The 16,210-nt window shown below is 37.3% G+C and overlaps 1 protein-coding gene across 9 annotated transcripts in view; it reads left to right on the top strand.

Annotated features, from left to right (window-relative positions):
• Positions 1 to 16,210, top strand: part of ARFGEF3 (ARFGEF family member 3) — a 220,633-nt gene that overhangs the window by 188,411 nt on the left and 16,012 nt on the right. For 7 of the 9 annotated variants that reach the window (XM_072643438.1, XM_072643432.1, XM_072643433.1 and 4 more), the window contains 7 exons: positions 433 to 577; positions 3,197 to 3,325; positions 5,887 to 6,066; positions 7,582 to 7,696; positions 9,775 to 9,877; positions 10,598 to 10,729; positions 11,870 to 11,991. In XM_072643438.1, the coding sequence (XP_072499539.1) occupies positions 433 to 577; positions 3,197 to 3,325; positions 5,887 to 6,066; positions 7,582 to 7,696; positions 9,775 to 9,877; positions 10,598 to 10,729; positions 11,870 to 11,991 (926 nt within the window). The remainder of the gene's footprint in view (positions 1 to 432; positions 578 to 3,196; positions 3,326 to 5,886; positions 6,067 to 7,581; positions 7,697 to 9,774; positions 9,878 to 10,597; positions 10,730 to 11,869; positions 11,992 to 16,210) is intronic. The other 2 variants (XM_072643434.1, XM_072643437.1) reach the window with 1 other exon arrangement.

Raw genomic sequence — 16,210 nt, forward strand, 5'->3', positions numbered from 1 at the left:
TAAAGGCTATGCCAATGGAAAGGAGGTTCTGGAAAGTACTACCAAGCTGGAAAGACTTCACAGATAGGCCCAATGGAGAGTATTTCTAATGAAGAAAGACTAGCTGTGTTCAGAGGGACTAATTATCCTCTAATATTACTGAAATCAGTCAAGAGAGTACTCACCTTGACAAAATTATAAACATTTGAACACTGGATTACAGAGCCTTATCAGGGGAATTGATTAATTTTGATATTTTGAATAAGAAAATATCCCAAGATCCAGATAATCAACTGACCAATTTGTACAACTCAAACCATGGATAAGTCAGAGATTTGTCATATTCCCTCGTTACCATTTGTTATTGTTAAATAGCTCCTGGGTATTTGTTGTTCCTATAAATCTATTCCTTTCTTTACTTTGTGGATTCTTTTTTTTTTTTTTTTGCATTAGTTGCTTGCAAAAATCTACAAGATGCCCTTAAAACCAATTTTTCTTGGTGGGAGACTTGCCAGCTTGCCTCGGAGAGGTCAAGAGAACTCAGCTAGTAGTGAGGACGGGATCGAATCTATCCTTGCTGATTTTGATGATGATACTGGTAAGTGAATTTGAAAATTTCAGCTAATTAAATGCTTTGTGTATATTTCCAGCAGCTTAAATAATGACAAGCAGCTTAAAGGATAGCGTCCTAAGATGCTGACGTCCTTTATCCCATGAGGCTGGCAAACCCAACCAAGATCTCAGTAGTTCTCAAAGTTCATATGATCTCTAAACACAGAACACAATTTTGCTGGGCCTCAGTTTCCTCATCTCTAAAGCAAAAGGAGGGGTTGGTGAGGGACAGATTTGATATCCTCTAAATTCTCTACCATTTGTGATTCCAATTATCTGTGTCTCAGTTTAGGTGCAGTGCATTTGCAGAGGCCTCATCTTAAGGCAGGTTTACCATAAGTTATTTATAGCTTACAACTCTAAATTTACTGTAATGATTTTTCACTTGAAATCAACAATTTGGAATGAATTCACAATTGCTAGATTTTAAACAAAACTGGCCACCCACCAAGTAAACTTCTTAGGAAATATAATCAATTCAGAATTCCTTCTGGCAAGTCCATATGGACAGAAAGTTGGGGAAATGAGACTATAGGAGAGAACACAGAGAAAATCCACTGGCGTCTACAGGCTCTAAAATTGAATTTTTCCCCCTTTTCAAATTAAATCCCATGTTATCCACCATGAATTAGAATCTAGTCCAGTTGCCTGTTTTCTTGGGTGGCTAATTGTCAGGCTTTTAAAACTAATTATTGCTACATTTACCTCTTTCTGTCTGAGATAAACCAGTTTTATTCTAGAAATGAAGATTGAGTCACACTGATGACATCCTTTTGGAAGTCTAGTTTCCAGGCACAGGATGTATGTTGCTTTTCTCATCATCTAATACTGTATTATATTTTGCATATAATAAAGTCTATACGGGATAAAATCTCACTGATTCAGGCCAATCAGGGGAAGGCCTTCTGACTTAATGAGAGCTTGAATTGGTGAATGTTTTGGAAATGTAATGGTGGTCATATAACATAAAATACCACTGTTGGAAGGGACCTCAAAGGTCATCTAATCCAATTCATACCTGAACGTTAATCTCCTTTTACAATATCGCTTGAGTAAGCATTCACAGGATCACAGATTTAGAGTTGGAAGGGACCTCAGAGGTCATCTGGTGAAATCTCATATTTTATAGATGATAAAAATGGACTTGCCCAAGAGAATACATATGGTAGGTGGCAAAGCCAGAATTTGAACCCAGATTTGCCTCCAAACACAGTGCACTTTTTATTATACCATGATGCCTCTCTAACTTAGTATTTGTTTATAGATCCTTAGTGACAGAGTATGGATATACCTTAGGACCGTGTCCTGTTTTCTCTCTACATTCCATTTCTTAATGATTTTTTTAATTCCCATAGGTTCAACTCTCACCTCTATGTTGATGACTCCCAGCTGTATCTCTCTAAGCTTAGTCTCTCTTTTTACCTCTTATACTGAATCCAAGGACATTTCCAAATTAATGTCCTATAGACACCTCAGACTCTACATGTCTAAAATTGAGCTCATTATCTTTCCCACCAAATCCTACCCTCATTGTAATAATTACCATGTTTTTCCTTACATCAAGTAAAAATCTGCTTCTTTATAATTTCCATCTGTTGTTCCTAGATCTTTACACTCAGACTAAGTAAGTAAATATAATCCCTCTTCCATAGGACAGTCTTTTTAAAAAAATTATTTAATGAAATAAGCATTTCTGTAATATAATATAATAAAAAAGTTGCACATGAAATTACAAATCTATTATGCACAACTTGTTATTCTTTGCTATGCCCTAAATATGAGGACACATTCCCTGTGTTTTCTTTTTCTAGGCTAAATATCTCAGTTTCATTCAACTAATACTCAACTGACATAATTTCACACCTCTTCCCACTCTAGTTAGCATCCTGTTAGTTTGTCAGTGGCCTTCCTAAAATATATATAAAATACCCAGAAGAGAACACGGTAATCTAAATATTATGTATTAAGGGCAAAGTGCAATTAACACTCTGTTTCTGAACACTAGGCTTCTACTAATGGAGTGGAGGATTTCATGAGCATTTTTTTTCAATATTCATGACCATATTATTTTCTCATGTTATAGTGTGCAATTACCTTAGGTCTTTTTTTTAAAAGTTCTTTTGATACCATTTATATCATAATCAATTCTAGTTCCTCTCCTCAGTACACACATAAAATCACTGAACCATCCTTTATATATTAAACCAAACTAACCAATAGCGACCTAGTCCAAAGTATCTGAAACATTCCACCCTTGCCATGAGAAGAAAAGTGTGTTCCATTGTCATCTCTGGGACCAAGACTAGTCACTACAATTAATTTGAATTCAACTTCCTTTTAATGCTTTTTTTCATCTAGAGTATGTTCTAAAAGTCTTAGTGCAATTTTAAGCTATTAAAGCTTAAAGCTATTCAAATTAAACATTGAACTTCATGAGCTTTACTCTTTTGAAATCTACATATTCTACTAAGTCTTTATTTAAAGATGCTGGATTATAATGACTTTATATTTAATAAGTATTCAATATAAACCATTGCTGATTTGAAAGGAATTCTTTTCAGTGTTCCTACTGTGTTTAATGGTTAGTATGTTTCTGTGTTTCTAGGTCTTATAGAAGTTTGGATCATCCTTCTAGAACAGCTGACGGCTGCTGTATCCAATTGTCCTCGACAGCACCAACCTCCTACCCTGGATTTACTCTTTGAGCTCTTGAGAGATGTTACCAAAGTACCTGGTAAATATCTGCATCTGTGTCTTCATATGTGTATTCTATGTTATTGGGTTTCAGCAAGGTACACCTATTGATGTTGGCCTTACAAAAGAGCCTATAGCTAGTATATTAATGTTCCTAAGCTGATATTCAGTCAGAACAATAGTTATGACTTTTTGTGTCAATGGAAAGTCTCACAATTTTTAAGCCTGGGACAAGTGGCAAGAAGCACTCTCTTGGTTAGGGGACAGGAAGAGAAAGAGAAACTGGGATGTCAGCAAAAGGTCACTGCTGGGGAATCTGATATATAGGGAATGAGGACAACCAACTCAGGAAAACAAGGAGGAACTCACCCCTGACTACCAATTATTATTGCTGAGTCACTTTTCACTCCAGATCTAACACTCTATCCATTGTATCAGCTGGCTGCCCATGGTTGTGAAATTCAAATAAGATACGTGTTTTTGTTGTTCAGTCATTTCAGTCATGTCTGAATCTTCATGATCCCATTTGGAGTTTTCTTAGCAAAGATACTGGAGTGGTTTGCTATTTCCTTCTCCAGCTCATTTTACAGATGAGAAAACTGAGGCAAATAGGTATAAGTGACTTGCCTGAAGTCATGTAGCTAACAAGTCCCTGAAGCTGGAATTGAACTCAGGATGATGTCTTCCATGACTCCAGGTCCAGCGGTTTGTCCACTGTGTTACCTAACTGCCCTGCAAACTATTAGTTTCCTATTTTAACTAATTATTCTTACAATTCTTGAAAGGCAGCATGATATATTTGATATAGGGCTAGCCTGAGAGTTTTCAAAAGACTTTAATTCAGGTTCTTCTTCTGACATGCAGTGACTGTATCCTGATTGACTGGCTTTCAGAATTCAAGATAGTACCTGATTAGTACAGTCTTAGTTTCCCATGACAATGTAGATCACTCATAAAATGTTAAGTAACAGGAGCAATACTACTTAAGTAGACACCCTGAAAATTCTGTTGTCATCACAAGCTCAAGAATATCTCATAATCTAAACTTGTTAGGTAATTCTTCAGTAAAAAAATAAAATTACATCAATTTATATTGAAAAGAAGGCAATTGCTGATCTAAAACTTTAAATAGTAAAGAATAGAGACTTTCCATCCCATGACACAAACATCCTACTGAATTACATAGTTATCTGCATTTATTTTGGCTCATTTTTATTAATTAAATGTCCTTTTGCCCCTGAGTTCATTTGAATCTTAAAAACCTGCTTTGTAAACCAAATAAATGGAGTCAAATACATACAGGCATTCAGTTCACTGCCACAAACTTTTTTTTTAATTGATATCTTTTGTTTTTTATATCACCTTCCCATTTTATTGTCCATCCCTCCATCCCCAAGAGCCATCACTTATAACAAAAGAAGGGGGGAAAAGTTATTCAGTAACCCTAACCATACTTCAAATCCTAATATATGTAACTATCCACACTCACAGTCTCCCATTTTTGCGAAGAAGTGAAGGAGGTACATTCTCGTCTCTTTGTTAGGGTCAAGTTTGTTCATTATAATTTCAGAGGGTTCAGGCTCTATTGCTTTGTTGTTACCATTCTTTCCCTTTACTTTGTTGTAATTACAGTGTGTATTGTTTTCCAGATTCTGCTTATTTAACTTTGTATCAGTTCCTCTAAACCTTCTTATGATTCTTTGTATTTATCATAGTCATCATTTCTTATAGCAGAATAATAATCCATTACATCCATAACTTATTTAAATCCTCAGCTGATAGTCATCTGCTTTTTAGCAAGTATTTCTTAAACACCTTCTTTCTACCAGGTATTGTGCTACGTACTTGGGACACAAAGAATAAAACAAAATTTTCACTGCCTTTTAAGAGTTTACGTTCTATTGCAAGATATAACATGTAGAATATATGTATTTATGTGTGTGTGTCTGTGTGTGTATAATTCACATGGAGCAGGTGATCATATGGTGGTCAGAAGAAGCGATACAAGGATGGTGTCAAGAACTTTGGAATTGATTGCGTGACATGGGAGACACTGGCACAGGACCACTCAGCATGGCGTGCCCACATCAGAAAGGGTGCTGTGCCCTATGAGCAAAGCAGAATTGAAACAGCTTAAAGGAAATGTAGGATGCACAAATTTGGAGTATCCACTCCAAATATTCACACAGACTCTCTGTGCCCAATCTGTGGTAGAACATTCCAAGCTCATATATTTCTGATCAGCCACAGCATATACATACACACACACACACACACACACACACACACATATACACACACACATATATGTATATGAGAGAGAGAAAGAGATTAATAAGTACTTGTTAAATGATTAACCAGAAAAGTTACTTTCCAGCCCTCCCAATAAGCCCTTTCAAAATTCTTGGGAATGAGCAATGTTTTTTGGAGTATTATTAATGTTCCTTTTCCTTTGTTCCTCTCAGGAAAAGCAGAATTCTCTACAAACTTTGATTTTCAGATTTATAAATAACATGGGGCAACTTCAAATGAGGGCAAAGATCTTCCCTTTTCTTAGGGTTTACTCAAGAAATCTGAACACAAATTACATTTCTCTTTCAGGACCAGGATTTGGAATATATGCAGTTGTACATCTCCTCCTTCCTGTGATGTCCCTGTGGCTCCGCCGCAGCCATAAAGACCATGCTTACTGGGATGTTGCCTCAGCTAATTTCAAGCATGCCATTGGTTTGTCCTGTGAACTGGTGGTGGAACATATCCAGAGCTTTATACATGCAGGTAGTAAGTCTTCATTTGTGTCTTTCTTATCAAGACCATTCCTTCTGAGTATTACTGCAAGTGTTATCAGCATTGTCACCTAAAAGCATTTCTTAAACTCTCATACAAATGGGTTTTGTATAAAGGTAACACACTAGGGATACTAAAAAAATATATGAAGATAAAGTAATTTATATAAGGTACAGATCTGGGAGAATATACATTAGGAGTAACTTTAAGGGGAATTATATAATTCTAGCAAAAGAAGGAAAGCAACTAGGGAGTGTCATGCCCAGATCAGAATGGTATAGGGGAGCTGGCAGAGAAGTAATGTGGCCTAGGAGGTACAGCACTGGACTTGGAGTCAGGAAGACCTAGGTTCAGCTACTGCCTCAGACATTTACTAGTGATGTGACCCTGGGCAAGTCATTTCATATCTCTAAACCTCAGTCTACTGAATGGAATGAGGATGTTGACTGTACAGAGGACTTTTAGCAAGTCTTTATCATGTTTGGTATGACTTGGTAATGAAGAAACATCTAGCTTGATGAAAGCTCATGTAAAGTAGAAGATTTCTATGTGTCATCCACATGGAAGTGGTCACCTTGTTCACAGGAGCAGATAAATAGGTTCAGGGTCCTAGTTTCTACTGAGAGAGAAAGGGACAAAAAATTAACTCCAAAAGACAACTGTGAAAATTGGTTTGATATGGATGACAGTAAGGTGGTCTTAGGAAACTTTATGAAGTATAGATTATGAAAATTGAAAGGATAGCATTCTACCAAGTCTACTAAGAGTAAATTAGCAGAATTTAAGTGTACTTTATATATCAGAAATGATAAAAATGTATCATCTGTGTCTTTTATTCCTAAATTTTATGTTAAAAAATAGAGATTATGCATGAAATGTAACTTAATGCAGTATATTGAATGTCTACCTAGGTTGCTGAAATAGAGAATTATTTATTGAGTATGTATTATGTGCTATGCACTGTGGGACAAACTAGTTGAAGACTCAAGCTCCCTTTTATATATTTTTCTTCCCTTATTAGAATATAAGCTCATTGAGAGTAGGGACCATCTTGTCTTTGCATCTCTAGTTCTTAGCCCAGTGCCTGGCACATAGTAAGTACTTAGTAAATAATCTTTGTCTATCTGTTTGTCTAAGACACAGTACTTGTTCTTATTGACTTACCAGTCTAGTAGGGGAAAGTTTAACAGTGTAACAGAACTTGGCATTTTTCCACTATTGAATGGCCATGTCCTTACTCTGAGAGATACAGTATTACATATATCTAGAAATGGGACAAATGAAGCAGAGGATAAAAATGCCAAGTGATGACTGACTAACTTAGCTTTTATGGGTTGTAACTTCTTTTCTTTGCTCTATTATCTCTCTTCTTTTCCTACATGCGTATTCCCCTCCTTTGTCTCTCTCTACCTTCTTTCTTCCTGTAAGTGGTCTTTTGTGTGCATTCTCCTTACAGTGATGTGATATTCCAGGGCCATTGAGTGAAATCCTGGTATTTCTGTCCCATAGATATTAGGTATGAAAACATGATCAACACAATGCTAAAAGATCTCTTCGAGTTACTGGTAGCATGTGTGGCCAAACCAACAGAAACTATCTCCAGAGTTGGCTGCTCTTGCATTCGGTAAGAAAAGTTTCCCACCCAAATTAGATGTTCTATGTGAAAAATAAGAGGAGAAAAAAATGATTGAAGGAGTAGAAGGAATAACAATTCTATTTCTGCAATTTAAAAAGAAATGATTATATATTAATAACTTTTCTCTGTCATCTCTAACGATTAGTGAGTCAGTAAATACCAAACACCTAGTCAATTAAATAAGCATTTAAGTGTTCCTGATGTGTTAGGCACTATAGACAGAGCTGAGCATACAGAGACAAAAATAAAAATTTACTTTGCTCACAAAGAGTTTCCATCCTACTGGTCAAATCTCCATGATAATTATGCAAGGGTTACAAAGAAAAGGTCCCCACCATCTAATGGTTAAGATGCAAATACTTCAAAGATAATTAGCAGGGTAGCTAGGTGGTACAGTGGATAGAGTACAGGCCCTGGAGTCATGAAGGTCTGAATTCAAATCCAGCATCAGAAACTTGATGCTTAGTAGCTGTGATATCTTGGCCACTTAACCCCAATTACCTTGCAAAAAAATAAGATAACTAACAAAAAAGGTAGTAAATGTGATTTGAAATACATTCCTTTAGGTTGAGGAGCCAGGATAAACTTCAGTGAGAAAGGAGATAAGATTGAAAAATGGGTAAGATGATAATAAGCTAAAAAGAAAGTATTACAGGCAGGAGAAATACTGTAAGTGAAAAGACTGAGCAAAAAGTATGAGACATGTCTAATAGTCTAGTTTGATTGGTGGAAGAATTTGCATAGGGAAGGAAAGGCTAGGCAGAGTAGAGGTTCTGAAGCACATGCCAAAGGAACTCAGATATGATCCTATATAGGAAATGGTCATTTTTAGCATAAGAGTTACATGCTAGTAAAGAGATTAATTTGACTGTTATGACAGTCTGGGACAGGGAGAGGCTGGATTGATTAGTTAGGAGGTTATTAGGGTAGATTAGGTATAAGGTGGTAAGAATATGAGGCAGGACATTGTGGCAAGATAAGGAAAGGAAAGGACAAGTGAAAGATTTCAAGGGCAAAAATGACAGGACTTCATGATACTAAATATGTGGGGAAAAAGAGAGGAAGAAGTCAAAGATGATTCTGAGGTTTCATACATGGATGAATGGTTGGTATCAACACAGTAATTGTGGATTTGGGAGGGGGAAGGATGATGATTTCATTTTTTTTAGGTAGAAATAATAGAACAGACCAAATGGTGAAGGGGAAAGAATATTGGACTACATTAGTTGGTAGAACCAGGTTTGAATCCTCCATCTGCCAGTGACTTAGTGGTGTAATCATGGTAAAAATCGCTTCATGTCTCCAGGTCTCACTTATGTTATCTGTAAAATTATTGGGGTGGACTAGTTTATATCTCAAACTTCTTCCAGCTCTAAAATAATAAGATGATTTGGTGTTTATATTCAATGGTAAATGTCTAACAGAAAGTTGGAAATATGTCACTGGAGCTTGGGAAAGAGCAAAATATGAAAATATAGATGAAGAAAACATGGAAATTAAAGTTGAAGCCATGGTATTCAAGAGAGAGTATAGAAAGAATGCCAAGGTCTGAACCAGGATAGTATAGTGTCATGGAACTAAGGGAGGAGAGCCTTTGAAGGAGGGCCTGGTAGGCTAAAAGTGTCAGCTTGGTGGAAAGTGAAGAAAAGAGAAAGGAGGAAGAGACTACTATGTGCCAGGCACTGTACTAAGTGCTTTATAAATATCATTTCAATTGATAATAAGAGAATTCATGAGAAGAGAAGGAAAGAAGAGAAGTTGGGTCCATAGGCAATGCAATATCTGTAGACCCCTCATTCGATATGTTTGATGTTGAAAGGAAGCAGAGAAATAGGTATAGTCCAAGAGGGCAGCAGGGTCAAGTGATGACTTTTTTAGGATAAGTATCCTTGAAGAAAGATAAATAGAATGAATTCCTAGAGAAGAAAATAGTTTGGTGATTTGTTATATTCAGCCCCCTACAGTTATCTGTTTACCTTGGAAAAGGAGAAAAGCTTTTGAATGTGTTGAGATGTTGTCTAGAGCTCCTCAGAGACTCACATTTCTGGCATTGTTTCTATTGGCAGGTATGTCCTTGTAACAGCAGGGCCTGTTTTCACTGAAGAAATGTGGAGGCTTGCATGCTGTGCACTACAGGATGCATTCTCTGCCACACTAAAACCAGTGAAGGTAAAACCATCATGGGAAAGACAGTCATGGGACCATTGATTTAGAGTTAAGAAGACTCTGAGAAGGTCATATTATCCACGTCCCCTATTTTATGGATGAGGAAACTAAAGCCCATGAAGCTTAAATGACTTGCCCAATGTAGTAAATGGCAGAGTCAGATTTTGTACTTGGCTCCCCTGACTCTAAACCCAGCATGATTTCCTCTGTACCATGTTTCTTTGTCTGCTGGTGATCACCATGAAGTCACTAAAGTTTTTGAGACTAGATCACTGAATCATGGGATCACAAACCTACAAGGGACCTTAGACCCTGTGCCTAAAACATGACTTACTTTGACTTAACTTTCCTTTTTCCATTAGCTAAAGTTACTTCACAGCAGCTAAGTTGTACTGTGGATAGAGCACTGGGCTGGGAATCAGGAAGACTTCTCTTTATGAGTTCAAATCCAACCTCATTTACTAGCTGTGTGACCCTAGGCAAGCCACTTAACCCCATTTGCCTCAGTTTCCTCATCTGTAGAATGAGCTGGAGAAGGAAATGGCAAACCACTGTAGCATCTTTGCCAAGAAAACCCCAAATGAGGTCATAGAGAGTTGGATGTGACTGAGAAAGGACTGAACAGCATTTGTAATTTTGTTTGCCCACATGAGATGATACTACTTAGAATCAGCACAGAGGCCCCATATTGCACCCAATGACATTCCGTGTCATTCTTCATAGGACCTGTTGGGCTGTTTCCACAGTGGCAATGAGAGTTTCAGTAGTGATGGCTGCCAGGTGAGAGTGGCAGCCCCCTCTTCTTCCCCCAGTGCAGAGGCAGAGTACTGGCGGATCCGAGCCATGGCACAACAAGTAAGTACTGTGGACTTTTTCCAGAGAAGGGAGGGGTGGTCTGGTAGCCTGGTGGTCTGCCCAGAAGGTGGCCCAATACTGAGGGAAAGGAGAGCAATTCTCCAAATAGGATACTTTCAACAGTTAAATGTCCGTAAGAAAAGTTGAGAAAGCTTATTGCAATAACTCTCTGGGCAGCTCTCTGCTTTCCATTGTTAGTAAGATCCTGACCAGAATCTTCCTGTCTCAATTACTGGCTCAACTCACCAGTACCAAACTCATCAAACCACTGTTTGGCTTTAGCTCAAAACTAGATACAACAGAGGAGATCTCTCCTGCATAACTGTGTCTGTTGACTTCATAAAAAAATTTGAAACTCTTTTACCAAAGGAAAAAACCTCCGATAGAAGCAGACAAATCATTTATTAAATGCTTACTCTGTGCTAGGCCTTCTGTTACACTTGGGTGGTAAACATATAAGCAACATAGTTTCTGTACTCAGAGTTTATATTCTAATGGAGGAAGATAATATATAAAGTGGAAGTGGAAAAGCAGAGACATGGGAGGAAAGACACAACATGCCTTAGAGATGGCTGAGAAGTTAGAAAAAGTAGTAGAAAATATTCATCCCCTAGAGCCCCCTGCAAATGAGCCACTTTACATTTCACTGGGCAAATTAGGTGACAGGCATCATGAGGCCTCTACCTGAAGTGTTGGCATCTTTGTAGAACCTCTCCGAGGAAGACTGCAAGAACAGGGCAGGGAGGAGGAGGTATAACACTTTAAAAAAGAGAGAGAGAGAGAGAGAGAAGCAAGGATGGAATTACATCTTCTATAGCAGTTTCTTCTGGTGTTGAGTGTAATGCCTCTCACTCAAAAAATTTTACTGATAGGTAAGGATTCTTTCTAAATCATTTTTCACTTTTCTGTTGAGTGAGTTAGGAGAAGCAGCTGCAACTTTTTCAAGCACCTGTAAGGTTGTTATAACTCACGAGGGAAGAGAATAGATAGAAATCAGCAATACAGGAGACATTTGCTAAAGTCGATATTCTTTTAACTCTTAGTTGTTTTAGACCAGCATCAATATTATTGATGTATATTGAACTCTGCTAAGGGATGGAAGAATTGAGTGGTCTATTTGGGCTCATGTGTTCTTTGCAGGTATTCATGTTAGACACTCAGTGCTCACCAAAGACTCCAAACAACTTTGATCATGCCCAGTCCTGTCAGCTAATCATTGAGCTGCCTCCTGATGAGAAGCCAAATGGGCACACCAAGAAAAGGTAAGTAAAGGTGATTCTCCAAAAGACAAGATAAGAAAACAAATTTATTTCAATCTCATACTCATGCTATAATCTAAAACAGGAAATTCCAGATGTATGCCAGTTTGGTTTGTAAAGAATGAAAATTATTTTATGGTGCAGTTTGGCAAAGAGGTGGTTGGGTTGTTGGGTTTTTTTCCTACTCTAAAACATTTACTCTTTTATCCGAATCTCTCATGTTTCCTATTTCTGCTCTCCTGGGGTTTTTTTACCTTTTTAATACTATTTTCCCCAATTGCATGTCAAGAAAATTTTTAGCATTCATTTTTACAAGATATTGAGTTCCAAATTTTTTTCCCCTCATCCCCACCCTGTCCCACCCTCCTCTCTCCTCTTCCAAGAATGGTAAGCAATTTGATATAGGTTATACATGTGCTTCTACTCTCCTATTTTTATTCATTTTCATTTGTGGCCTGGTAAATCTGTCAGTGATTTTCCATTTTAGCTAGTAAATTTATTTTAAGTGACTCTAGACAGTTCACTGAGTCTCACCCTGTTCACATGGTCATAACTTAAGCTTAAGAAGATAGCAAATGCTGTCAGCTGTGTTTCTTACATATGAAGAAAATGTTAATAACCCTGAGCACTTGAGCTGCTTTTCACGTAAAGACTATGGATTGATTATACTGGTCCTACCACATTCTCTCAACTGGTCTCCTTGACAACCAACAGCAAATGTTTGTGAGACAGTTGGTCAGGGTTAAAGGGCACAGTCCACGACTGTGAACGTTGTCAGGGGACTGGATGGAGCCCATAACCTTGACTTATAAGAACCATGCTGTAATCAACTGATGTACGACATAAGCAATTTTAAAAAATCTACAAGCATTTTTTTAAATACTGACTATGGGCCAACAATTGAACCAGGTGCTGGGGATATAAATACAATGAACAAAATAATCCCTACTCTCAAGGAACTTACATTTTAGTGGAGAAGGCAACAAGTAGAGATATAATTAGATAAAGAATAAACATAAAGAGAATGGTAGCTAGCATTTATATGGCATTCTAAGGTCTATAAAATCATTCGACAAATATTATCTCATTTTAGCCTCGTGACAGCTGTAGAATGTGGGCGCTACGATTTTTCCCATTTTACAGATAAGGAAACTAAAGCAGAAAGAGAAGTTAAATGACTTGCCCAGGATCACATAGCTTGTCAATGTCTGAGGCTGAAGTGAATTCAGGTGTTCCTGACTTCAGGTCTAAGAGACCGAGCCACTTTGCAACCTAGCTCCCTCCACAAATAAGGAAGTACATGGTAGTCTGGGAGGTCATTGATGCTGGAGGGATCAGGAAAGACCATATACAAGGTCGCATTTGGACTGTCTTGAAGAAAAGGATGGACTATGAGGTGAAGATGGAATGCTCCCAAGCGTAAATATTGTCTTTTGGCTCTAAAAATATTTTATACTGATTCTATATTTGAAAACGAATGCAAAGATTTATTGCATATTTTCCGATCTTTTTTATTCCTCTTTATTGGGTAGTCTTTTTCCCATAAGAAGTATATGTTGCCTCAACCAAATCACAAAGAGCTGTCTGTGCCTAGAGGTGCCTGCAAATTCCTCACCCAAATAGAGAATCAGTATGAGTAATCATGCCCAGTATCTCTTCCTTATACTGTCCATCTGCCTATCTGGTTTTGGTAAGCTTTCCAGAGAGACGTAAGCAGTGCGTGAAAAACATGCAGTGACTCATGGGATACTTTCAAAGATTTAAACCCATAGCATAGAACAAAGACTAATGGGTAGAACTTATGAGAGGACAGATTTTTAGCACACTACTTATAAGAAATTACTTCCCTACTCTTCAGAGCTATCTAAGAATAGAGTATACCACTTCAGGCAGTAGCAAGTTTGCCATTCCTAGAGATCTTCAAGCAAAAGCTAGAACATATTAGAGATGTTGTACAAAAGATTAGTGCTTCAGATAGCTTGAATTAATTGACTTCTAAGGGTCCTTCCAACTCTTATGATGAATCTAGCAGGAGCAAGGGAGGAAAAAAATCAATAATAGCATTAAATTAAAAAAGGAATGAGAAAAAATGCTGTAGTTTTTGGCTTGATTTAGTAGTCACAGAGAAAAAGTTCTTAAAATTCTTAAGTACTTGGAGTCAAACTTTGGGGGGGCGGTGATGGAGAAGGAGAATTTTTAAGAGTATCTGTAATGCAGATGCATTTAAGGATTGCATTTCAAATAAGAAATTGTAAGCGAAATGCTTTGCAAACCTTATATAAATGCCAGCTTTTATAATTATTATGGGGGTGTAGCACCTGTTATAGCACATAACAGGGAACAGAGTTTACATATAACTCAGGTTTCAAGTCTGATTCACTTGCATGAAACTCTCCTTCTTGGTGGAGAGATAAGTACTCATTGTTCTCTGCCTGGGCAAGGGGAGGAGTTGGCTAGCACTTGGGAGAGGAAAGCTTCATTTCTAGGCCCTTTTGGGGGAGTTCCCTGGAGGGAGAGAAAATAATTTGGAAAGAAGCAGACAAGTAGAGGAGCCAATACCTTGACATGTCTCTAATTTCCAGATGCCTTACTAGAGGCTTGGAGGAGTTTCCTCTTGGGCTAGATCAAGGACTGTCTTGTTTGAACAGAGATATCTCACTCCCAGTGAGAGAGCTCATTCACTCTGTACATTCTAATCTGCATAACTTCTATCATTTTTGTTTGCTATTAGCATGGATAAGTGGGTTTGTCCTCTGTTCACTATTTGTGATGGTCTTTATGTAACTAGAATTTGAGAAGGAGTCAACCTTTATAATATAATTTAGGACTTGCCTTCCCCATTAAAGGATAATGACCAGGAAAGTAGTTTGAACTTAAAAATCATTTCCTCTAGGTTAGCAACACATAAGGCAGGTGGGACAAATCTACATGAATGTATATGTGTGTGTGTGTTCATCCTTCGTTGCCGAATAAGACCATGCCCTCAGAGAAATAATGACATGACCTGCACTTGACTTTGTTTTGAGTGAGGAAGGGCTGTGCAGGTCACCAGCCTCACTTCTCCTCCAGAGCCATCTGAATTCAGTGACCAGATATTCATCAGGATGACTGGAGATGACCCAGGATGAGGCAATTGGAGTTAAGTGACTTGCCCAAGGTCACACAGCTAGGGAGTGTCAAGTGTCTGAGGTGAGATGTATATGTCACCTACATGCACAACATATGTAGGACAAATATCCTACATATATTTTATTTTTTTGACAAGAAGGACATTCAGAAGGAGACACAGACAAGCAGAGCAATGTGGGCACTACTACGTTAATTTTAATATATATGTCAAAAAAGAAACTAGTAATAGATTCATCATTTTCTGTATACCCACTTTTTTCTGTTTTTCTTAGCATATGGAAATATTTGCCTTTGTTGGTGTTTGTCAAGTTCATAATAAAATAAAAAATAAGTTCATAATAAAAATAAAAGTAAAAATAAAATTATTTTTTCTTGGCAAAAGACCTGGTTTCACTCATCCAGTCTAAATGCCTATTATTCTTTGACCTTACATGATAGAGAAGGTGAAACTTAAGCCAGTCAGCTTTACCCCTTCATAGTAGCTTTGATTAAAGGTTTAGAAAAGGGGAAACTTGAAAACATTGACTTTTGAGATAATACATGTCAGCAAAGGTGAATGTGTTGGTTATATGTAAAAAGCTATTTTTAGCTGGTTTTTTTGCAGCTCTGAAACTTGTATTTATTCCCTTTTGTATTTCTTCCCTTTCCCTTTTTTTGCTTTCTCAATTTTACATCATTAAACAGGAATCTAAAGTAATATAAATGATCCTTTATTATAAAGTGTACCATTTCTAAATTTATACACTAAGCCCTTAAGAGGAAAAAAAAATTTCTTTGGTGATGATGCTCTGTGACTCATACTTGTTTTTGAATTGTCTCATCTAATTATGAAAATGGTTTCTGCTTCCGGAAATATGTCATAAACTTGGTTATCTGTTTGATAATTAAGGAATTAACCTTCAGAAATCAGACTTAGTTTATCTCAACTCTCACCTTGATCTTCTACATCCTGGGCCCAAGGCTTTGGCAGAGTCTAGTGGACAGAGCCTCATACTCATTCTCCAATAAAAACCATTTCCTCTGTATCAAAAACAATCTGTTTTTGATAGCCTAGACAACATCTAAGAGCTATTAGTTCAGCCTTGATTTCCTA

Source organism: Notamacropus eugenii, chromosome 2, assembly GCF_028372415.1.
Source record: "Notamacropus eugenii isolate mMacEug1 chromosome 2, mMacEug1.pri_v2, whole genome shotgun sequence".
Classification (NCBI taxonomy): Eukaryota; Metazoa; Chordata; class Mammalia; order Diprotodontia; family Macropodidae; genus Notamacropus; species Notamacropus eugenii.